Here is a 26,010-nt window from a genome sequence, read left to right on the forward strand (position 1 = left end):
TTAGTATTTCTCTTCGACAAATACTTTAACACATTGTGAACCACTTTTCTTTCACGACTATAAAAAGATTTTAGCAATTTAATTCACAAAATCAATTGCGCACGTTTAAAATAAAGTTTGTTTATACTTTGACAGCAATAGACTGACATGGAAAGCATTGGGGGAGGCCTATGTTCAGCAGTGGACGTCCTATGGCTGAAATGATGATGATGATGATGAATAGACTGACATGCAAGGTGACATGTCAATGAAGTTTTCAGTTACTGTTGCCATTAAAAGAAATTAGTACCATTGTTTTCCGCAACATGGCGAGGTTTTTTATGTTCCTGGTCAGGCTATAATCAGTTTTACGATATCATGTGTAGTTTTTAAAATAATGTGACTTTACGAAATGTATGGAAGCCGGAAACATTGTATTTAAGGATAGATCCAGTTTATTCTGTAACATATTATTAATACCGTTTGATAGAGCTCATGAAGCACTTTCAGGATCAGTAACTAGTTTTTTGATATCTTGTATAGTTTAGAAATAATCGAGTGAGATCACTTAACGTTTCCACCCTGTATGTAAAAGCTTAACTGTAACAAAGGTTTCAAGTGATTTTTCACACCTAGTAACATTCTCAATTAATGAAAGTCTACTCTCCTAACAATGACAAAAGCGAAAGGTGTAAAATAAAACTCTCGATTACTTATACCGAGTGTATTTCAGAATATTGGGTATAAAATACTTAATCAACGTTCGCCGCGCGTGGTACAAGCTTACGTTAGCAAGTTGAAGTACAAACGAAAAACTAGGCGTATGTATAAATCCGTACCATTTATATTACAATCTAAACAGTATAAAAAGCCGTCCGGCACTGTATTTATAGACGAGAACGCTCGCGCGCCTTTAAATTTAGTTTGAGCTTAACTTACTCTTTAGTTATTTATAGGAAAAAAAAATATAGATATAATTAGTATAATTTAAATTATTATAAATCCTTAATAGCTATGTGCCGCCGGTGTGTGGGTCCCGATCTGTACAGGGTCCCGGGCGGCCGTTGACTGAAGCTAAGGAGTGATATATGCCTGCGACCTGGAATTAGCGCACTACTGGCGGTCGGTTGCGCGCAACTTCTCTTCGACGGCCTCCTGGGACGCCTCGGACAGGTCGGTGGCTTGGATGTACTTCTGCACGCCAACCAGCGACTTCTTCAACGCGTCGAATGAGCTGCAACAAATGTTTCGAGGTCATTGCTTTGATATTCAAACCACTTTTTAATCAAAAGGGTGAGACGATTGATAATAAAAACATTTTGGACAAATACTTTTAATTTTTTTTCATAATCGAATAATTACAGTAATTATATTGAGTTGAAATGTCGGATGACGCCACTTTTGAGTAAAACATCTACTCTAGCACTGTTATTATTTAATTATGAAAGAAAATAAAAAATAGGAGTCTAATATTTTGTAATTATTTGTCCGACGGACAAATAATTGAAATTTTTTATTAATTTTTTAGCGTTAAGAGTCGCATCTCAAACTAATTTGAAAATTATAAATAACTTGAAAAAATCGAACTGCCTAAGGCGGGAATTGAACCCACGACCTTCCACGGCCGCGTTCATCGACCGCAGCCAAGTGGCGTTTTGTTTTGTTTTTGTTTTATTTCATTAATAATAATTATTATTTATTACATTTGTCTAATTTAAATTATTATTGTCCTGTCTGTGTCGTTAATTTGGTATTTTATTTTTTAGTGTGAATTTTAATTTATTTTGACATGTTTATTTGAAATTAATTGTATTGTTTTTTGTTTTTTTTTTTGTTGTTAATTTTTATTTTATTGTGAATTTTAATTTTTATATTTTTTTGGACATGTTTATTTAAAATTTTAGTAATTGTATTGTTTATTTTTTTTTAATTTTATTGTAATTGTTATTTTTTATTTTAATGTGAATTTTAATTAATTTGAATTTATTTTATTATATTTTTTTGCCCCTGCGTACAAGGCACCCACTGAAAACCAGTGTCTTGGCTCTTGGCAGTAAAATGTCAACTGTCAAGATAATACTGAGTGGGTGACCTCTTTGGCAACATTTTTGTTTTCTCCGCCTCATTGTTTTTGTGCTTTTTAGTTGTCAAATAAATAATTTTTCTTTCTTTCTTTCCGCTTGCCGGGCGACTATTATTAGGCAGTTCGATTTTCAAGTTATTTATAATTTTCAAATTGAAATTTTGTCATCTAGCCTATTCTCGTAGTTTCTCCGAATCCGAATCGGAGTGGATATCCGTAAAAAAGAATGTAATAGGCATAGTAAAGTGGATTCTTGGATGGCTCAAACTTGGAGTGCAAGTGTGGTCTTGTTCCCCAGTCGATGAAGCACATGATGTCGTGCCCTGCGTGCCCAAACAACTGCGCGCAGGAAGATTTAATGAAGGCTACAAACAACGTCACTCTTGTAGCGGAGTTTTGGGCTGACACTGTATAGGTTTGTTGTGCGACAAGAAGAAGTACAGCGGCTTATCACAATTATGGATGTCTCAACATAATAGGATACTGAACAGCCACACCCAGGATGTTTTCATTATCCCCCACTGGAGGATAACGGGAAAAAAGTAGCAATATCCGCCACTGAGAGTAAAAAAGGACATCATCCACGTTTCATATATTTTTGGTCCAAAATCAAAAGTGCCGGCCAACAAAAAAAAGTGCTGTATTCTGACAGAATACGTCTACCTTAGCATTTGTTACTATGGCACCAAAGCCGTAACTCCACTGTGCGTCGAGTATTTGAGATCTAAAAGTCATCGACTATTCATACATTTTTTGTTCAAAATCAAAAGTGTCGGCCAATAAAAAATAATGTGCTGTATTCTGACAGAATACGTCCGCCTTAGCATTTGTTACTATGGCACCAAAGCTGTAGCACCACTATGCGTCGAGTATTTGAGATCTAAAATTCATCGACGATTCATACATTTTTTGTTCAAAATCAAAAGTGTCGGCCAATAAAAAAAAGTGCTGTCTTCTGACAGAATACGTCCGCCTTAGCATTTGTTACTATGGCACCAAAGCTGTAGCACCACTGTGCGTCGAGTATTTGAGATCTAAAATTCATCGACGATTCATACATTTTTTGTTCAAAATCAAAAATGTCGGCCAATAAAAAAAAAAGTGCTGTATTCTGACAGAATACGTCCGCCTTAGCATTTGTTACTATGACACCAAAGCTGTAGCACCACTGTACGTCGTAGTATTTGAGATCAAAGTCAGTCGTTTCATATATTTTTAGAACTCAAATACTACGATGCACAGTGGTGCTACAGCTTTGGTGCCATAGTAATAAATGCTAAGGCGGACATATTCTGTCAGAATACAGCACTTTTATTTTTTGGCCGGCACTTTTGATTTTGGACCAAAATGGATGATGTCCTTTGCTTTGGCTTTGTGCCTTAGGTTGATATCAAAACAAAACTATTTACTAACAACTACATAATGGTTTCGATTTCGACAAAGGTGCCAATTCGAAGTTAGATGACATGTCAGAGATAACAACTGGGGTATTTTTCAAGCTAACTGTAATAGCACAATGGTGCAGTTGAATATGCTGTTTGATGGACACGCCTCATTGTATGTGATGTAAAGACTAAGATTATGGCAAATCAGAGGTGGAATTGTGTAAAGCAATCGTTATGATTTGACAGTTCATAACGTACGATTATTCTGTCAAACGCTTTGTTTAACTGACTTTATCGTACGTTATGAACTGTCAAATGATTACGATTGCTTTACACAATTCCACCTCTGAATGAAACCAAAATACCCAAAGGATGTAGGAAATATTGAAATAACTACAACATGACGGCATCAATGTAAATGTCATTAACACTAATCTCAATCCATTTGATAAGCATTTCTGTTTACCGAACGATATAGTATCAGTTTAGAGATAAACATAAAATGGCAAGATATTACGTGAAAATATGTTTAGTTATGATGAGTTTTACAAACATTTTAAAGTGACGAGAGCATTATTTACAAACTACATAATTCGTATCGAAATAATGATCGATTCAATCATATTTCTCTTTGAGCAAATCATAAATGATGATAATTCGCGAATGGGTTCTTTCGTTATGCATAATTATTGTTGACTTTATGTTGAAGTAACAAGTTAAAAATGGCGTCCACAGACTGCCAACGCGAATGAAAGATCCGCTAGATGGCGGGACGTGGATGTGGGGTCTGACTGCTGCGTGATTGGTGGATTTTGACATATCTGTCAATGTCATGTCAAAAATAACCAATCATGCAGCATTTGGACCTCGCGTCTACGTATTGCCATCTGGCGGATTTTTCATTCGCGAAAACCCTCATTGAATAAGAATTGTGATCTGTCATGTAGCCTAGGATGCACGCCATATCGTTTTATCGAGGCGTTTTGTCGATTTTTCACGATAAGCCCATAGGTTTGTCATCTAAAATTTAAGTCCCTTTGTTCTTTTTTTTAATTTTCTTTTTGTGTCAAATTAATTAAGTCCCTTTGTTTTTCTTATCTTAAAATCGACTAAGATTATTATATCGCATCGCCCATGCTAGGCCGCGCTGTCGTGGGTTAATAACAGAGTAAATACAAAATATGAGTAGGTCATCTTCATAGGCGCAATTCGACGCAACACCCCGCCACAGAATAAGTAATAGTACAGGTACAGAAGGATTACTCCGCAAGACGATTTAAATAAATGCGAGTCTTGCTACGACGCGATACAGTGGAATTCAGCTCGCACAGCACTACGTACTTACAATTTTATTCACCTACAAGTTTTGTCTCTTTCTATCGCGTGCCTCTGAACTCTTCTTACGCTGTTAGGGTTGCTGTCTAGTGAAAAAATAATTAATCTGCTTATTTGTAATGAGGTACGTATGTAGGTAAGTACGCATTCATTATGGAAAACCTTGGGAGAGGCCTTTGTCCAGCAGTGGACGTCATTTGGCTGAAACGAACGAACGTATTCTGAGCAGTAGTCATGGTAGGTTAAGGTTCCATACTATCCTAAGAATTATTGATTACCTACATGGCCAACATACCTTTCAGCATCTTTGAGAAGCGAAAAAAAAAGATAAATCCGGTAGATTTCTTTCCGAATTTAAACACCCGAACGCTGCACAATATTTTTTTCTCTTTATGTCCATTTTTAAATAATACTTCGATTATAGAATTAGGTATCTACTACAACGCACGCCAGCGTCCTGACGAGCGCGCGCGTGACACTCGACTGATATAATACCCGCCGGCGGGGCGCTTCGCTGTAGGTAATTATCGGATGTACCGCGCGGAGTGAGCCAGGCCTGACCCCGCTAATCCACGCTAAATTTTGTCAGTGTGTGCGTGCGCGCCGCATACGTATTGGCGCACTCGGTGCGTTTCTATGAAGATGACCTACTCATTTGTATTTACTCTGGTTAACAACAAGCAAAAATGACTACATACCTGGAGTACAACATCTTCTTCTTGACCTTAGCGGTGTCTGGGCACCACGACATGAGGAAAAGCTTCTGTTTCTTGCTGGCCTCCGATGTGCCCTGGCATTGGTGCGTGTATTCAAAGTCGAACAGGCCATATCTGGAAGCAATAAAGTTGAAATTGTAGTGACACACAGTGGTCGGCTTTGTATGGGAGAGCGGAAATAATTACATTTTTCAGTGTTGTCATGTTTCTTTTCATAATATTGCTTTAAAATGATAAAAAAATGTTATATAGTGCAATGTCTATGTTTTAATACATAACAGAAATTACTAACAAATAATGTCACTTTTTTATCAGGTCTAAAACTTCTTGGTTTGGAACTAAACATTTTTTGCTGAATTTACTTCTAAATTTATTGATCAATGGATCAGACGAAGCCAGAAGAATGTTCATAATATCCTCATTTGCACCGAGAGTACCTACTCTCTCATCCCCGTCTCGTCATATCCAATCACTTAACCTCATTAGATAAATGAATCGTATGTCAAGGGTAGCAGATATTAGCAGCTAATTTATAATAGGCTAGTTACTAGAAGGACTAAGGAATCTTTTGATACATACATCTCCACTAGGATCGACAAGGCAAAAAAGTTATGGTCCAAGAAAAGCAATAATTTCGAATATAAAAGAGTGTCTTTTATATAGGTCAAGTAGGACATGACGACAGCAGTTATTTGCAAAATATAGTTTAAATGTAAATACATAATGCTTCCTAAAAGACAATTAAAAAGAAATATTGTTGATATCATCAATGTCTTAAGAAATACATTCGTAGACATCCGAGCGTAGAAACTACGCTTAAATAAATATTTCGTGTTTGATCAACTTATGACGCATAATTTTCCTTTAAAATAACGTTTAATTGATATATTTTTTTGTGATTATGATCCCATAACTATTCTACAATAAGGCTACTATGCTAATTTTAATGAATTAGAACCTTCCAATTTTGGACTTTTTTCCGCTTGCCGACTACTGTGTGACACCATCGTTTGTTTTTTGTCATTGCTGCCCGTATTCAAACATTACTATGAGGTGCGCGCGGACGCACAGGGTGACACACGAAACCAAACCAAAATTGCTGCTTCACTTAAGCAAGCATCGTTTGTGAATACGGGCGTTAGTCATGCTTCAGGAATACAGAAATAAGACCCTATCCAATTTAGCAATGGCATATGGAGGATGGCTAGACGGGTTGGGGAAGCCTGATAATTATTATACTTCCCTAGTCGTCTCGTACGACATCTACAGGAAGAATTGGGGGTGATCTTATTTAACTGTGCTGGAATCACGCGGCTGTTACCTCATTTATGGCGCTAAGTTACTCGCACTGATAAGAATAATTATTATGCCAAAAACATTTAAATTTTTCCCCAGGACGAACTTGGCCTACACTGGTTGGGTACATTGGCGGTCAAGCTGTTAGATCCTGGCTAAACAGGACTTGCAGCAATGTGAATGTTTAGTTGGGAATAGTACCTTAAAAATAAATAATCATCGTCATTTCAGCCACAGGTAGGGTTGCCAGGCGTCCGGCTTTAGCCGGACATGTTAGGCTTTTTAGGGACTTGTCCGGCTTTTTATTTGGTTGCCGCGCCAGGCGAAAGTCGAGCCACAGAATCATATAAAGCGCACGCATCAGGATGTTGGTTAGCAACCGATGATGATAGTACTCAGTCATGACCTGACACTAATTACTGAAGCACAAAGTCCGGCTTTTGTGATTTTGGACCTGGCAACCCTAGCCACAGGACGTCTACTCCTGAACATAGGCCTAAATCCAATGATTTCCAGATCGGCCGATTGGTAGCGGCCTGCATACAGCGCCTTCCTGCTACCTTTATGAGGTCGTTCGGGACAAATGCCCTCGCTGGTCGGGTATATTGGCGATCAAACTGTAGATCCTGGCTCTGAAGTGGTAACGGTGTGAAGCCTGAGACGGAGCCGCAGACGAATCTTCAAGTTAGTAACTCTTTGCGGCTCGGTTTCTTTGGACACTGAAGGACACCGTCGGGTTTTAGTGGGTAAAGCCCGGTCTCTGAGCACGTAGAATTTTGTCCAATGACCCCAAGCTACGCATCCATATCGCTCGCGCGGAATATGTTGCTGTTGCGCTCGCACTCACTGCGGGCGCCCGTCGCACAGTCGCGCTCGCGACAGCAATATAATCGCGAGCGATAAGGATGGGTAGCTTGGGGGCATTGGACAAAATTCTACGTGCTCGGCGACCAGACTATAGGCCTATTTAATATGGTGAAGTTACCTGCATTCGCCGGTGCCGCCTTTCTGCAGATCCTCGATGAACTGGTCGTACTCGGCGTTGCGCTCGCCGACGGTCTCAACATCGATCTGCTTCTCGTCTCTGATATAGAACACCACGTAACGGTGTTTCTTGTCCTTTTTGATCTCTTCGTACGTCGTTTTGCAAGCGTCCGAGACTGTTACACCAGACGCCTGGAATGAAGAGAAAGGGGGATTAATATGACAAAGGTGACTGAGTTTCTTCCGCCACTTTTCAGCACCAGGGTCGTTCTTCTTTTTTACATACAATAAGTTGTCCCCATAACACGAATGTATAATTATAAAAACAAAAATATGAGTACCTACTTCAAACTACGAAAATATTCCTGATGTAATAATTACATCATACTATGATAGATTAGGAATTATGTATCATGTCGTAGGTACTTCTCTTAATTATTTAACTTACGAAAAAAGTTACATTGCGTGACGGAGGTGTAAGTGGTACTATTTTTGAAGACCGTGACGGAGGTGTACATTTTGATGGATATTGTTTGCTTATAAATTAATTTGACATCGTAAGATAGACCATCTGAAAAATTATATCTCACTCAAAAATTTAGGCAATATTACATGTCCATTGTAGGTAAAAAAGAAAAACGACCCACCACCACAATATGTTTTCCCGAAGTGGTAGTAGGGCAAGCTATATTTGGGACGTGAGTGCCCTGAAAAGGGCCTATGTACTGAATTAGCAATTTCATTCCATTGATTAACAGTGACTTATATTTTTCCACCTCTTCTTTAGCTGATTATGTTGCCCCGAAATGGTAGGGCCCAAAGACATTGCCATCTCTTAAGTTCGTATTCACAAACGATGCTTGCTTAAGTGATTGGTTCGTGTGTCACCCTGTGAGTCCACGCGCACTGTGAGACCACATAGTAATGTTTGTGAATATAAGTGTTAAACGTAAATGAGCGATGCTTGGATAAAGGAGACGGTAAAAATACGGATCTCCAGTGAAGTCAAGTTAGAATTTTCAGTGAAAGTTAATACAGAGAAAGAAAGGTATTTGATTGAAGAGGATGTGACAGTTTACTCGTAACAAGCAAAGCTACAAGTAAACCTTTTTAACTAAGTATGAAATTCACATAGCAGCTTCACAGAAGTTTTCGTTCTTCATTGCAAAAAATACAAGAGGCTTTGCGTTTTCATAAATCACTGCAGTTTCATAACCATAACAGATAAGAAATAAAAACTTTTATGTGGTGCAATAAACTGCGTTAATGATTGCAAAGTTATAAAAAACTCAACAGCCTCGATATCAAAAAAAGTTATAGCAAATTTTTTGTGCTTATTTATTTATCTAATTACAAAAAAAATAACGCTAGGTTTTAGTTGAGTCAGAGTGGTGCAATAGAATCTTTGACGATGTATTTTACTATGCATTATTTAACAACTGCGGATTCGGTGCAATTAGCACTCATACATACTTGACCTGGAAACGTATCATTACTTTTGTTACCAGGAAAACTCTTTTCAACCGACTTCAAAAAAGGAGGAGGTTCTCAATTCGACCCGTATGTTTTTTTTTTTTCTATGTTTGTTACGCGATAACTCCGCCAATTATGAACCGATTTGAACAAATCTTTTTTCGGCGTATAGGTAATACCTCAAGGGTGGTCCCATTTAAATTTAATAATAGAAAAAAAACCCCGAAGGGTGGAAAATTGGGGATGAACTTTTTTATACGCAATATCTCCGCCGATTATAAATCAATTTGAACGATTATTTTTTTGTTGAATAGGTATTATCAAAAGGGTGGTTTCATGCGAATTTGAAGAAAATATTTCACCCCCAAGGGTGGAAAATTGGGGATGAACTTTTTTATACGCAATATTTTTAATTTTTAGTTTTTTTTGTGTTCACGCATTTGAAGTCGGTTTTATTTTTTTAAAAAGTTAATTATTAAACCTATAGCTCTAGGCCTGCATCTCATCTGACCTAGTGATGATCAGACTTAAAGGTGGAAGAGAGCTTCACCCGTAATCCTAAACCACAGAGAAACTGGCTATCTTCCCTCTTATGTTTTTGATATTAAACGAATCATCATCATTTCAGCCACAGGACGTCCACTGCTGAACATGAGCCTCCCCAATGATTTCCACATCGCCCGGTTGCCATCGGCCTGCATCCAGCGCCTTCTTACCTTTATGAGGTCGTCGGTCCGTGATATACGAATTACGACCCAAATTCTAAAGCGCTAAAGTTGTATGCCGAAAATGAATTCTAAGAATGCGAGTTGAACTTGAAGGTGACCCATAACATTTGCGGCTATTGCTGCAGCTAGATCGATAACGCCTAGTTTCAACGCCCCTTTCAGACAATGGAATTTCAAAAATGGTCTGGTCAAGTGCGAGTCGGATTGACGCACTGGGATTTCTCATTTTACCTGTCACTATTCTGTACCCTAGATATCGTATTTATTTTCCTAGATCATATAAATTTCTCTAAAAAATTAAGTAGAATTCAATACAAACTTGACCAAATAATGATGTTGTAGAATATTAACATTACAATGAGTCGACAAGAACTAGACAAAACGATATACGATATTTGGGAATGCTAAAGTGACTGTGGCTTAAGACTTCCCAGTCAATGGTCTAGGCTTCTACGATTCATAAATACGAAGAAATAAGGAGTCACAATTCTGAAAATATCGTAGAAGAATTTCAATTCCCATAGCCATAGTTAGACAAATCTTACTAGCAATCGTAGCTCACGATGCTAACCTATTTTTTATAACGCCATTTTTTGCATTCGCCAAATATCACGACATCTTCCTACACTCGTCAAATCATTCTCCGCGGGAGGAGTGACCGGTAAAAAACCGGTACGGTAATTAGCTTACACAATCTGTGAAACAAAAATAGCATCCACGTAACTAAGTACCATAAAAGGATTAACTGCGACCGCTTACGAACAAGTGAAAGGGCTTAGACAGTTTTAACCTTTAGCAGACACGACTTGTCCTACAAATGCTCTTATGGAAATGTAATAAATAACAAATTGACAGTTCAGGAATTTCACTAATCTAGTAACTGAAAATCAGATTTAACTTTTAAAAAAGAGAAAGGCACTGTCTTTCACACAGCTGTGGGCAAAATATCTTGAAGTAGGTAGAGGAGAGGAATCAAATCACTGATTATCACATAAAATAGATCGTGTCATCCACGAAGACGCGCCACACCAATATTTTGTTGAGGGAAGCAACAATGTCTTCAATAATGTCTCCTAAATTCGTCGATCGTTCAAGAGTAGAAGAAGCAATCAAGCTATGAACGTCAGTAATGGTACCAAGACCCATTTCATTAAAATGTATTATCTGGAACATTTCTGTGCCAGAGTTAATATTCAAGACATTAATATCGGATTATACGCGACGCTAAACGTTTAGGCAGAATAAATTACGACTGTAAAGCAAAACGAAAGCATGTCATACGTTACGCTCGAATTCTATGACCACCGCGTGTAATTTCGCAGATTTGACGCTAAAATCTGTCACATATTTTATGTTCCCCACAATAGAAACAAGGAAAGGACAAACAAGAAATCAAAGGCTATATTGTAACATCAGCCAGTTACTTTTCTATTTTGTGAGCCAGTCTTTTGGTTCAAGGATAATACAAGTTTTACCTATCTGAGAAGAATGGCATATCCTTACGAAAAGAAATATGCGCTGTTTAGTTACCACGGGTTACTGGGACCGGTATAGATGAATCTAGTATCCGAAAGAAGGATCTCTTTTTCTTTGACGTTTACAGCTGGCGATTAATGTCAAAAATCATATGACCACGTGGAGAAATGGATCAGGAATGCCTCGTAAACTACCCACGGTATCGTCCATCAGCCAAGCTGTAGCCGTGTCGGCGTTGTAGAGAAATAACTCCTAGTCGCCCGTTCTAAAAGCGACGGTGCCGTAACGCGGGCAGCTGACGTTGTATTTCAATTTTGCGCTATTTTAGACGACTCCATGGTCAGCGTAATATTTACGCGATCAGAAATTCAGAAGCCGGTGTTTTTTGAAGTTTCAGAGACTGTGATGCTGCTTATTGGTGTTCTTATGGGGAACCCTATCCACTACCTCACAAACCAAAGGCTTATTTGGATGGGCCAGATGCTTGAAGAGTTAAGAGGATATTACGCAATCATTTTTTTCGAAATTAACCTAATACAATATAGATTTTATCTCCCATCCATATCTATAATTTGTAGAAGAAGCATGCTTGAATAAATCTGTTAGGCCAAAATGATTTCAAGATTTCGTTCTGGCTGGAATGTAAGGCAATTAGACGCACCACGAAGTCTGATACCAGTTACTTTTTATCCACAACGAGGAAGCTCTTGGCCTGTATCTCACCTGATGGTAAGTGATGATCAGACCGAAGGTGGAAGCGAGCTTCACCCGGCATCCTCAACCACGGAGGAACTGGCTTACCTCTAACTGCCGGAACACTGCTGTTGTTGTGACCACAATAGCTACAGTAGGAGAAGAAGACTAATGGTAACTTAACAGATGGACACATTATCGCTTGACCTGTGAGTCACGTTTATCTCTGTCAACCAAGTGGAACCTTGATTCGAGTTTGCAAAAGTGGCAGACATTCGTAAATGTCAAATAATGATTCAACAGAGGTCGCCATTATCAATGTTATCCTGGGTCACGAACGGCGTTGTTTGTGTACACTGATAATTGTTTTGTTTTATCAGGTGGTGTCTGTTTGTACAAATATTTGTATTCGGATATTATTTTGGAGGTTTTAATGTTTTTTTCTTAAAAATAAGACTTTCAAGCTTCCCGTTGATTGACTTGAGCAGGAAAAAGGAGTTTTTAAGGTAATGGGATGGGACGAAACAGCGTTTTCTTAAAACTTCTTGCTAAACGGTTGTAGATTTTATGAACGAGGTGTCAAAGTAGGAAGTCGAAAATCCTGCAACATAGTGACGTTCGAGAGTGAAAGTAAAAGGTGACAGAAAACTTGACAAAACTCCCGTGTGGGAAATAAAAATAGATTAGTATCAGACATTGGCCGCGGGATGGAAATAGCACATGCGTGAACCCAACACACGTGCGCTCATTATACCAACCTTTGGGGGGTTGAACGAGATTTTTATTGTGCTCTTTCTTTTTTATTGAGCTAGGGTCAGCGAAAGGGAGTGTTGATGGTGGGATGCCTATTCCAATTGAGTCCTAAACATCAAGGTACCTAATATGAATGGGGCAGCTGTTTTTTCTGGTAAAGTTGCGTCTTGTTCGAGTCTACAAAGATAGCACGAAATTAATTTTGACACAAACATTTAGTTGATTCGATCTGAAGCAGTTTTAGTCAGTCTTGGAAATATGCTCGACTCATGATGATGATGCATCTAAGCATACATGGATTTGGATGCTTCTCAGCAATACATTTATAAAAATCTAAAATAATCTGACTAACTGAATCGATGTTAATCTTCAAAAGAGGCAATCAATATCTTCAATATACAAAGAAGTGTTTATCACATTAGTTAATGTAACAGGACATAATAGAAGTACCACGGCTTTCCAAGCCTACCTACAGCGAGCCCTCCATTACTCTTACTAAACAATAATCAGTAGTCGAACAACAAATAATGTAGCATTTCCAAAGACGCTAAGAAAGTCGAAAACGCTGAGTCACACTTCCGTCCTTGCCGGAACATTCACCGAATCCATTCATTATGCTCTCTGACGTAATAAAACCTTATTAGAATTAGTAATGTTCTTAGAGCAGACTCGCAAGCCATACAAATCTTCAGTGTGACTCACAATCATATGCCGCCTATTTATAACGAGATTATAATAGAGGTTTTATTTAAATCTCGCTTCTAGATCAACGGTTTTACGGCCGGCGTTTTAGAATAGCTGAAAAATCAGTTTTGTTACAAGAACAAAATGATGGATGAATTACAAGACGTACGTGGGCCACGAAATGCTTTGCCAAAAGTAAGGAAGTGGTCAAAATACGATGCAAAACTGTTGCTAAACCTACTGGCAATTTGTAACAGAACATTAAATAAAAAAAAAACGATTAATTAGCATGTTTGCGGCAACATCAAGAAGTTTTAACACTACATGGAGATGCAAAACAGTTTTTTCTAACACTATCAAAGTGGATTAACATGTTTCTTTCATAAAAAATAAGTTGAAAGTATGCACGAGCTAAAGAATGTGCTAATAAGCAGTAGTTATTGCACATTTATTTATATCTCAGTGGTTAGTGAACCTAGAAAGTAGTGCCAAGAGATAGTGTAGATTAGCGCAAGGTCAGTTTTAATAAACGTGTGTAAGAGGCCTAATGAATGGGCGGCAAAGTTTATAGCGACGATGGTGCCAAACGCTAACGCTGCGACAAATAAAGTGGAAAGCTTTGGTAAAGTGCTCCTCGCTGAGAAACGAAGTCTAGTCCTCCGATTCAGATGATTCTAGTAAGGTGGACTCGGTACGTTTTGACTTTAACCATGTTGTTTCAGCACCACCATATTTTTCCAATGGACGTCGTAAAAGGCGACTATGGATGGAACTATTAAGCGAATAGTTCTCCAATCCATCGGGACACCGAGCGAGGGGAATGAAGATCAAAATGCGCTACGTGCCTCTGGTATATTGGAGTCCGAATAGATAAGAGGGATGAGCAGAGGAGGGCGTCGTCCTGCAGATTATATGACCTTTTCATGTTTATAGGCCACGTCCACGTCCGAAAACTTTGCTGCCAAGCTGGATATAGTGAGCAGATAATGCATTTTTTTTTGCATATTTGCTTTCATCACAACTGCATAAATAAGATGGGATTATATTCAGCTTATTGTGCTGTTGTTTGTCTGTACACGGTTGACTTGGAAGACGAATCAAGAAGGTATCTCGTGGGTAAAGGGATTCTCTGGATAATCCCATATTGATGTCCTCTTGTCTTTGACGATTCTTATGATTCTCGTAGCAAGACAGACAACCATAGAACTCTTGGTTATAGTAAAACTATGCGTTACTAAGTAACAGTATTTTTTAACTGTCTACTAGATGAGTCATATGCATATCTGACTCACGGCAGACGATTTTGACACTTTTTACGACCGTTTCATCTGGGAGCACGGCAGTGCCCCCACCAAGTCGAGCAAAAAAGCGGCACGGCCGTACCATCCTTTTCTCGAAGCAATTCAGGCAATTTTCGACCGCCTGTAACTTCGTTGTGGATAAAACTAGAAGGCTGAATTTTCATTAGCTATGCAGGCATTGTAAAGACACGGTATATTTAAAATTTCATTCAATTTGAACCAGTAGTTTAGGAATTTTAACGGGTCAAAGTTACTTAATTTTGTCACTCACTGACTGACTCACTGACTCACCGATCATCAAAATTCTAAGGCACTTCTAGCAGACCTAGAAGCTTCAAATTTGGAATATAAGTAGTGTTTGGTGTATGAATCAAGGAAAAACTAAAATATTTAGGGGCACGGTAGTGCAACCGCCAAGTCGAGTAAAATTTTTCAATTTCGGTCCAGTTTTCTAGATACATAACTGCTGTCTACAAAATACAAAAAGAAATGAGATCCCATCAAAAACAATACTTGTCAAAAAAACCAAGTCTCGCAACTCAGTTGTTCTACGGTAAAAAGTTGTGAGATCCATGTAATACCAAGTCCAGGCCAGGAAATCTTTAACGTTTTACATAAATATATTGACTTGGCCATCGCATGAAAACACGTGTAAATTAAATTATTTAGTGCGATGGCCAAGTCAATAATTTATGTAAAACGTTAAAGATTTCCTGGCCTGGACTTGGTATTACATGGATCTCACAACTTTTTACCGTAGAACAACTGAGTTGCGAGACTTGGTTTTTTTGACAAGTATTGTTTTTGATGGGTTTTTTTTACTCGTACCTGATATCAGATAGTTCAGTGTCGATCTACGTCATCCATTATGAAGAACTATTGGAAATAATATTAGAATAGTGTAACAGGAAACACATTTTCAGTGCGAGATAAATAAATAAGGACAAATGCCATATTTAGCCATAAACTAACTACCTATTACAAGTTTCTAACAAACTTCACGCCAGGTTACCAATCTTGGTGTTTAATTTCGCCATGTGATATCATTTTTAATGACATCAATTTATGTATTAGCAACCTTGGATTAATGAGTAACAGTCCAACAGTCAATATCTTATTCATTAAATCGTGGTCTCTAATTAATCAAAACACATTGGTATAAACCGGTTTCGTAGTTTCGTCTCATAGTTTGTTCCTGAAATTAAGGTTTTTGAGCAAAATACGGCAAAAAATCACGTTTGTTGTATCTGTATGGGAGTCCCGTTAAAATAGTTATTTTATTCCGATTTTACTATTTGTTGTTATAGATCGGTACGATACGATACGATACGATAGTGCTCACCCAGCCAGGACGAGGCCTGCTCCGGTCAAACCGGCATACCAGGAGGCACGATTTTAAGGAAAGACACGCTCTGGGATGGGAGAGGACGGCCGACTAGCCGCTGCGTCTTTAAACCGCAACCGGTCGACCACAACCAAGTAGATATGCATCCTGAGCCTGGTCTAGGAAAATAGGTAAAGACGGGTTATCGTTGATAGGACTGAGCGTTGATGCGATGAGATGGGCGGTCTGGCCTTTGATGAGATGGCTTTGGTTGTTCTTGGTTCATGTACTGCTGCTAGACTAGCCTCGTTGTTCTCTTGATATCTGCGGTACTACGTTTTTGTCGTCTCTGTATCTTCCAGATTAAATATTTCTTCTACTTCTTTTCTTAATGTCGTTGGAAGGACTAAACGCGTGGTGCGATGAGATGGGCGGTCTGGCCTTTGATAAGATGGCTTTGGTTGTTCTTGGTTCATGTACTGCTGCTAGACTAGCCTCGTTGTTCTCTTGATATCTGCGGTACTACGTTTTTGTCGTCTCTGTATCTTCCAGATTAAATATTTCTTCTACTTCTTTTCTTAATGTCGTTGGAAGGACTAAACGCGTGGTGCGATGAGATGGGCGGTCTAGCCTTTGGTGAGGGAGGTGGCTTGTTTATTCTTGGTTCTCGTACTACTGTTTGACTAGCTTCATTGTTCTCCCAATTGTATCGTCTTATAGGTTTTCTGCCTATATATTCCTCCAAGTCAGGTTTCTTGTATTTATTTTCTTTAGTTTAATCTGGCTTTTAGTGAGATGGCTTGGTTATTCTTAGTTCTTGTACTGCTACAAGACTTGCTTCATTGTTCTTCCGATTTTATGCTTCTTTTCTTCATATCGTTGTTCGGACTGAGCGTTGATGCAATGAGATGGGCGGTCTGGCTTTTGGTGAGGCGGCTTGGTTTTCCTTAGTTCTACTGCTACAAGACTGGCTTCATTTTTTTTTTTCAATTTTATGCTACTTTTCTTGATATAGTTGGTAGGACTGAGCGTTGCTGTGATGAGACGGGCGGTCTGGCCTTTGGTGAGATGCCTTGGTTCTTGTACTGCTGCTAGAATATCTTCATTTTTCTCCTAAGGTCTGTGTTAGGTAGGTACTGAGTTTTTGAAGTCTTCTTCTTTGTTTACATGTTCCGGGTCAGATATTTGTTATGCTTCATTTCTTATTTCTTTGTGTCATGATTGAGTTTGTTCACTCTTTTCTATTTCTTGGATAGTAGATGTTTAAATTTTAGTTCCATTTATCCACAACCTCTTAAAAACTTGACTCTTTTGTTTTTTTTATACTAATTACTACGGTGATAACTGTGGTTTTGGGATTTTGTCTTCTTTGTTGTCTTTTTTCCCTTGGTCAAATATTTCTTAAATCTATTTTTTTTGTCTTGGGCTAAATAAATCTTCTCTCTTCGATTATTTGATTTGTTTGCACTTTTGACTATTCCGTCGATATATATGTGGTTCTGGGTTTTTGTCGTCTTTTTCGCTGTCTTTTGATATTATTTTTCAATATCTAATGTTTCTTGTGCTGCTTTTCTTATTTCTTTTTATTGTGGGTTAATTTAGTCTTCTCTCTTTCGTTTCTTGGATAGTGCTTGATGCGGTAAGCGGACGGCGGGCCACTAGAAACGGCATTTTAGGAGCGCGTTCATATTTTCCTAACATTAAACGATTCGCCTTGGTGTAATCTAGTATGATTTCTTTTTAGTTCAATGATCTTTATGCAGGGTGATTGTTACATTGAGTTTCTTCCTTCCTTTCCATCAGGTTTTTATTTCTTCACTGTTTCGTGGATATTTTTTTTTCCGTGGATATTTTTAATTTCTTTCACTAATTAAGTTATTTTCCGATGTCTTCAAGATATCCATGAATTGTCTTCTTGAGGTAAAATACAGTGCTGTCTCGTTGGATTAGGTTTTTATGCTCTTGGTGAAATAATGTATTCTCATTGAAAAGATCTTATTAGATTAAATTTTTCTGGTTGAAATCCGTTTTCCGACGAGGTTATAGAGCAGAGCTTGTTGAGCTGTATGTGTACACTGTAGGTTCACCTTAAATTGTTTGCAATCTGTAGTTTCTTATTGGAATACGTAGTTTCTGCAATCGATTTGAATATTTTGTGGTTCCTATAGGATTTCTTCATTAAATAGTCAATGGCAAGGTTTTGGTTCCAGTTTTTGAGTTTTCTTGCTATCAAATAAGTTTTTTAGGCGGAGTATCTTTCTTCTGTCTATGATGAAGACCTTTTCCAAAATTCCTTGACCTTCTCTGTGCATTTAAGTCTCTTAAAACTGTACTATGTTCGGTTACTCTTTCAATTTTCCGATTCCGGTAAGCTGATGTTCTGTTGATAGTATTTGTCTACGCATGTGTAAATATGGCAGTAATCCTGATTCTTTTAGGCTCAAGATTTTTTGATGATTTTCCAGGTACCTAGTCTGCTATTTGATTGCTGATTCACTTGTTTCACCGCTAGGTTTATACCTCTCGTTAAAATGTACAAGATCTTGTCTGGTCGCTTTTTGATCAAGTCTGGGATACATAGGTTCGTTGATGTGGTAAGCTCTTTCTCAAAGTAGATATTTTCCATCGCCAGGTAGTTTGAAAGTGTATGCCTTCGTTTTTTAGCTGTAGAAAGGGGCTTATAACTAGAGGGTTAGTGAATTATGACTACGGTGTTATTGTATTTTGCATTGTCAAAGCGTCAAGTCTTTTGTTTTTAACATGCTTTCAACAAAATGTTAGTCGGGCCACCTCTTTTTTGTATGGGTTGTACTTTTGAATGGTTTACGACATGCACATGTGACTATTAGTTGTTTTTGCAAAGCAAAGGATCTCTGTTGTTTCAATTTTTTTTTGTGTATTTTGGCAAATGTGTTTAGTGTCCATCTACTAATGTTAGTGCAATAGTGAAGTTAAATTTTATTGCTTTTGGAAACTTTTTATGGCGACCAGATGTTGACCTTTCTTGGTATTCGCTTTGAAATTTTGTGCAATAGATGTCTTTTATAGAATGTGTTTGGTGAAAGTTTTGTAGGGATCTTTCTTTGTTATCGATTATTATTTATACCTACTATAATGACATGCAGGAAGCAGAATACATGTAGATAATAATATGTAGAGTACAGTAGAATCTGTATGTATCAAAATTATTAATAAAAAAGTAAAGTTTATGGACCAAAAGTTAGAGCTTTTCATTTGACAAACTATACGATCTATGTTACGTATTTTTAAGTGAAAATACTAGATCATAATTATGCGTTCGCTTTGGTGCTTTTTGGCAAGGTAATTGACACAAAATATTTATAAACAAAGAAAGATAAGGAAAGATCTCACCGGGTTTCGTCGGATTAGTTTTCTAGGCTTTTAGCTTAGGCGCTGTGCTGGTCACTGTCACCTCGATGCTTTTTTCTCACCTACAGTTTTTCTCACACAAAAAATTTATCTATAACCACTATTTTTTTGCACATCTGACTTTAATAGTTAATCACGACACTGATTTCGGGTAATTCACTGTTAGAACATTTGGGTTTCACCGTCGCGTCGGCGTCAAACGCCATAGGGCTTTGTAAGTGCCTTTTAGGGTCGGACCGTCTGGAGCGCACGTGTTGCGCACGTCCACTCCCGAAGGCTGTCCAAAACGAACTCCCTACTATTTGTTGTTATAGATCGGCAACAGAAATACATAATCCGTGAAAATTCCAACTGTCTAGTTATAAGTTCATGAAATACAGCTGTGACAGACAGACAGCGAAGTTTTAGCAATATGGCCCGTTTTACCCTTTGGGTACGGAACCCTAAAACGAAATAAGGTATAAACATGTCAATGAACTCGTCTAACAAGATCTCCAAGGGCATAGTTCACTAGTTAAAAGTTAGGATATTCCGACCCGCATCTCGTTACGATGCGATTTTGGCGAGGGATGAGGAGGGTGGGGTGAATGACCCGGCGATGCGTCACGTCACCTCTGTTAGCAGGTATGATGACGGATATAAAGGGCAATGGTTTGGTGATAGTGGGACTTGTTAATGCTGATAACGTCACTGGTGACGCTTTTTCAAGTTGGTTCTCACTTCTCACAGAATATCAGCGTTATGTGGTTATGTCCTGGACTCTACGGTACTTTCATGCTCTACGGTAGACCGTAGAGCATGAAACACGCTGAGTGGGTGATGTTTTTGTTCACAAATTATTCTGTATCCAATTTGGTATCGGCCGATTCCTCGTAGAAGTTAGAAGCCGACCAAACGTCGCACAGTGGTCCCGATTTAATAAAACATGGACATTGATGCTAGAGGCACGAAAATTTTTTTGATGGTTACTGCTATGATAACTAATAAGGCAAAAAAATATTACAATCCTACGACGTCTATTTCGTAGTAAAAAAAAATATATACAAATTTTTTGTATGGAAGAAATTACGTTTCTGTCAATTTTTCGAAATTCTTTAACGATGTCAAGATGCCGATCACACATGTTATAAAACAAGTGATTCTGAGTATTTCATGCGAAGATACTTGTCACTTATCTCTGCGTACTTTTGAGTTATCGAGGGTTGAAAAATCGATTTTTTTATATTAAATATTTCCACGAAAAATTGCCAGAATTACAATATGGTGTATAAGGGACACCTTTGGTGACACATAACAACGACTCGCACTCGCGCGCGCTCGTATGCATCAACTTTTACTAAAATAAAAAAAAAATTAAGGGAAATACTTAATACAACGTTGTATGTATAGGTCCGCTGGCCGTCAAAAAGTAACTTATACGAGAGGTTGCCCAATTTACAATATGTCCATCATTGATAACTCACACAAATATCGTCTCTCTCTGAAGGATAACAATTTTTTTTTGTTTCCAGAAGCTCTTGATAGGATGGAAGCCCATAAATACTCTCTGAAGCGAGAATGAATCTCAAATTGCGATATTGCCATTTTGACAAATTACATGATGTAACTAGCGCTAACGTTTATCTTCAGGTAGAGACAGTTTTAAGTTAAAAGATTGTCTACTATTTCACACTGTTCTTCGTTTTGGAACAGTTCTTTGATTATAGGTAGTCGCTAATTTCGTTTTGTTAGACTCTTTTAGTTTAGCACATAAAGCGTAAACTAATTCCTCCTCAGAATGATCTAAAAGTGTTAGAGAGCGCCTCTTCTTCTGCAGAAGAAGAATTTTGCATAAATCTTCAAAAGGTTTTTTATTTATACTAAAAGTCGATGGTTGCACATCTACTTCCGCAGTCTCATCAACTGGAGCGTCTTCCTCAGTATTAACGTTGTCTATGCGTTGTGTTAACTCGGTAAAAAACATTGTTTAAATCTATATTTTTACAATTCGGCCAGACAATTTCAGAGTCTAGCCAATGCGAATTCTGGTGCAAAAATGTCTTTTGGGCTGTGCTGGAAGCAGACCATATCTTCTTTGATATATTTCTTGTAAAATTACGACTTAATGATTTGATAATTACTCAAATCTTCGGAAGACAATTCAATGCCAATACGTTCGTCATTTTAGTCTGAAATTTCTTACAAAACTTGCGCGCAAAAAGCAAATCTAGTATGAAAATCATCAAACTTCTAATGCTCGTAACTCAGTTCAGACTGAGTTTAGAGGTATGCATGCCATAGTAAGTTTGGTTTATTACACTATTTTGTAATCAAAAAACAAAGTTTGGTCGATGGCCGCGCGAAAAAAAAAAGACGCCACCTTCCATACAAAATCTGGCATTGCCATTTGGCAACCTCTCATATAAGCTACTTTTTGACGGCCAGCGGACCTATACATACAACGTTGTATTAAGTATTTTCCTTATTTTTTTTTATTTTAGTAAAAGTTGATGCATACGAGCGCGCGCGAGTGCGAGTCGTTGTTATGTGTCATCAAAGGTGTCCCTTATACACCATATTGTAATTTTGGCAATTTTTCGTGGAAATATTTAATATAAAAAAATCGATTTTTCAACCCTCGATAACTCAAAAGTACGCAGAGATAAGTGACAAGTATCTTCGCATGAAATACTCAGAATCACTTGTTTTATAACATGTGTGATCGGCATCTTGACATCGTTAAAGAATTTCGAAAAATTGACAGAAACGTAATTTCTTCCATACAAAAAATATGTATATATTTTTTTTTACTACGAAATAGACGTCGTAGGATTGTAATATTTTTTTGCCTTATTAGTTATCATAGCAGTAACCATCAAAAAAAATTTCGTGCTTCTAGCATCAATGTCCATGTTTTATTAAATCGGGACCACCGTGCGTCGCCCGCAAATATCGCAAAGGCCGCTACCAACCGGTCAATATGGGAGGAGGAAATCATTGGGGGAGCCTATGTTCAGCAGTAGACTGAACTGAAATGATGATGATGACTAAGTCTAAAATGATGATAAAATTATCAATAGAACTGTAGTCTGCAGGGTGTCTAAGATCAGTCTTTTGTTGGTGTCAGTAAAACTTGTAGGTAATTAGGATAAAATTGTCCTATTTTGTATGATGAATCAAAGAATCTCCATTTGTGTACAGTCACATGAAAAGCCGATGAAGTTTTGAAAAAACATAACCCTCCTTCTAGCACAGTCGGGTAAATAATGAATTTATTTTCAGGACTTTTCAAATGAGAAGTATGATTTACTTCAGCAGATGACATTCTATTGCAGAATTCGCAGATATCATATCCTATTGGCAAAACCAGTGTGCTTCAAATTCACACCATTGAAGCCATTAGACAGAATAATTAACCAAATCGCAGAAGATGGGTTCACTCAATACACCATAAACACACTAACTATGAATGTATGTCAATACTTTTGAAAGAGCGGTAACCTCCTACTACAGGTATTCTTATACTTAAAAGGATGGTTACCAAAATATTTTGTTAATCAACTTTATTTATAAAATAAAACATTTTCATTTTCATGGGTCACACATTACTTGAACCGTTTTGTCAATTTTTATTTGCTAGAACACCGAAGTTCATCAGAAATAATTTGAGTCCGATGTCAAGTTAAATAATTATTCTAATGGCTAAGTTAGACTGAAAATATTCTAAAACTTCTCTATAAGCTCTTTTTAAACTGAAGTCAATAAATTGTACCGTACCACAGTAAGGAGGTAGATTGAAATTAAAGCAAAATTGAATTTAACTTCTTTGATCTGAAGATTCAAAAATCACTCAAGTGACAAAACTGCTTACATTAAATTTTTCAATCATGTAGGTACCTACCTACTATGTTAACTTGTCATTCCAGTTGGAACAGCTGCTTTATTTGGCTTACAAATACTTAACCCTTGCCTTCATAAAGGATTTTTCATCTTATTCATCCCCAAACTAGTTTACCCTACCACTGGGGACAGTTGGGTACTTATTTAGGGGAGTTTTTATGAAAGTCCCAAAGGTTGACATTGAAATTATCAGATTAAACTAAAATTGTAACCAATTTTGCAAGTTGATTTTAGATTAGCTATTGGGATTGTGATACCTTATCAGGCACATTAGAACCAATTGTAAAACATACAACTGAAATGAATTCATGATTGTTTGAATTCCATTTTATTAATTATGTAGTTAATCAAACTCTGAACATACAAAACAAGTGATAAATTGTTTCATAGTTAGGTTATGAGGATATTGACAGATTCATTACCTGTTTTATGTAGGTACCTATGTGATCATTTCTGAATCCATTTATATGATTCATTGCTAGCCATTAAGGCGTGTGATTCATGCTGAAATGAGTTGCACTTTTCAACCATCAGTAAGTCATATTAACAGCCTCTCCTTAACGACTCGAAAGCAAGGATGTGGTGAGTCAGAATTAACATTTCTGATAAGAAAAATTCATCGGAATCGACGCGTCAAAGTGGTCACTATAATCAAGTGGATAAGAGCTACATTTACCGGATGGTTTATGGCTAAACTATCGCAGGTGTGTATGCTAAACAGATGACCTTGACATTGACGCTGGGAGCAATAGCCGAATTCGTTTCATCAAGCCAGCCTCGGCGAGACGCGGCAAGCCCGCAGCGCCTATTCACCCCAAAATAGACTACGTATGGCAGTGGCAGTCACCGCGCCACAGCTATACCTTATATGGTCAAACACAAATGCGATTGCGCGTCGGTCCTCAGCCTGCAAGTTCGATGGCCTCCGCAACGCTGATAATGGTGACCGACAAAACACGCCAGACCCCCCAAATTGCACCTCGGATGCTGGGGCTCGTCAAAAAAGGCGTTGCACGAAATAACCTTTCGAACTAAGTGAAATTCAACACCACATACTGACCCCGACGAATCTACATTCACTCGGCACGTCATCGCAGACCAACACCTCGGGGTAACGCTGGGAGCACAACACGTGGCATAAAATCACTGGACGGTGACAACTATTTTTACGAAAAGGCGTGCGAACTCAACGGAGGGTTGTGCGAAATATGGCGGCACCGGCCGCTGGACAACCGTTTTTCGTGTAATTTCGTCTTCCAGATACATATTGCACCACTCAAAAAATAGCAATTCACATCGCGTCCATGAAACACTGCAATTTATTTTCTTCACTTACCATTTTTTGATGTTACACACGTAAAAATTCCACCACTAAACTTCACCGACACACGACAACGCCGACCGGAACGACACTGTTCGGAATGTTGGCTACGCGTACTTTGATGGCACCAATCAGCGCATGTGTCAAAAATATGGTAGGGACTCAAAACACTTTCTCACTAAAAATAATTTGCCCAATTTAATGTCGTAATTAAAACCACAACAAAAATAGTCTCAATTATTTAAAACAAAATAATTGTGATAATTAATTTGGGTCAGAATATTGAAAATGAATTCGAAATAAGAAAAGGTGTTGTACTGAACGGATGAGCAGTGTCGACAACGTTATGGAATAAAACACTGCTAGCTTCGTTGCATTACTAGATAATTTCACGGAGGAAAATACTTTTCATTTATATGAGAGCTACTTCGGATTTGTACCGATAAGATAAGAAAATACAATCAACCTTTTCAACGCTGCAGATAAAACTAATTTTAAATGGATGGCACTCGTAAAGTGACTCAGTGTTGCGATGACGGGATGTGTGAGCCAATCAGACCGCACTATTCAATAAATGCCCATATATGGGCTGACGGAAGCAGGCGGAAAAAATGTCAATACTGATTTGAAATTCTGGCGCGTAATTGCGCAAGTTTTACGAAGTTTTTTGCAAATTATTCAATTCCTGAAACTTATCAAGGTTATTTTTTTCCCAAGCAATTTTTGAAAGTTCATTGTGGGCTGAACTGGGCGTGCTTTACAAAGTTTCTAGAGGATTTTTTTATGAAGGGAATATTATTAAAAACACTTCAATTAAAACTTTTATGAAAAAGTTGTGCTTTTTTATAATAAAGACTTAATATTATGATCGTGGAAATACTTTATTTATTTCGTTAGAGAAATTAAAAACTCTAGGCTAGGTTTTATTTATGTTATTATCCTAAGATGGGCAGCCCTGTAACATTTTATTTTAGAACTAGCTTTCCGCCCGCGTGGAATTTCGTTTGTTAAATTTTCCTGAATTTTCTTTGCTATAAACCTCACGGAGCCCGAGACCTTTCCAACGAATGCAAAACCGTGGAAATCGGTTCGTGCGTTCTGGAGTTATAGCGTCAGGGAGGAAAACCCGACTTATTTTTATATAGTAGATTTAAAATTACACCGTCGCATTGTAGTCTAGAATCCCAAAAAGACTAATTATTAATTTTTA

At 37.8% G+C, this 26,010-nt stretch overlaps 1 protein-coding gene across 1 annotated transcript; it reads right to left on the reverse strand.

The window, feature by feature from the left end:
* Positions 1 to 688: 688 nt before the first annotated feature.
* On the reverse strand, positions 689 to 25,275 carry LOC135084483 (cofilin/actin-depolymerizing factor homolog). Its single transcript, XM_063979269.1, has 4 exons — positions 24,816 to 25,275; positions 7,780 to 7,970; positions 5,481 to 5,612; positions 689 to 1,213 (listed from the first exon to the last, which is right to left on the reverse strand). The coding sequence occupies exons 1-4, from the start codon at positions 24,816 to 24,818 to the stop codon at positions 1,093 to 1,095; spliced, it is 447 nt and encodes a 148-aa protein (XP_063835339.1). The 5' UTR covers positions 24,819 to 25,275; the 3' UTR covers positions 689 to 1,092.
* Between the last annotated feature and the right edge of the window lie 735 nt (positions 25,276 to 26,010).

This window comes from Ostrinia nubilalis, chromosome 26 (assembly GCF_963855985.1).
Source record: "Ostrinia nubilalis chromosome 26, ilOstNubi1.1, whole genome shotgun sequence".
NCBI lineage: Eukaryota > Metazoa > Arthropoda > Insecta > Lepidoptera > Crambidae > Ostrinia > Ostrinia nubilalis.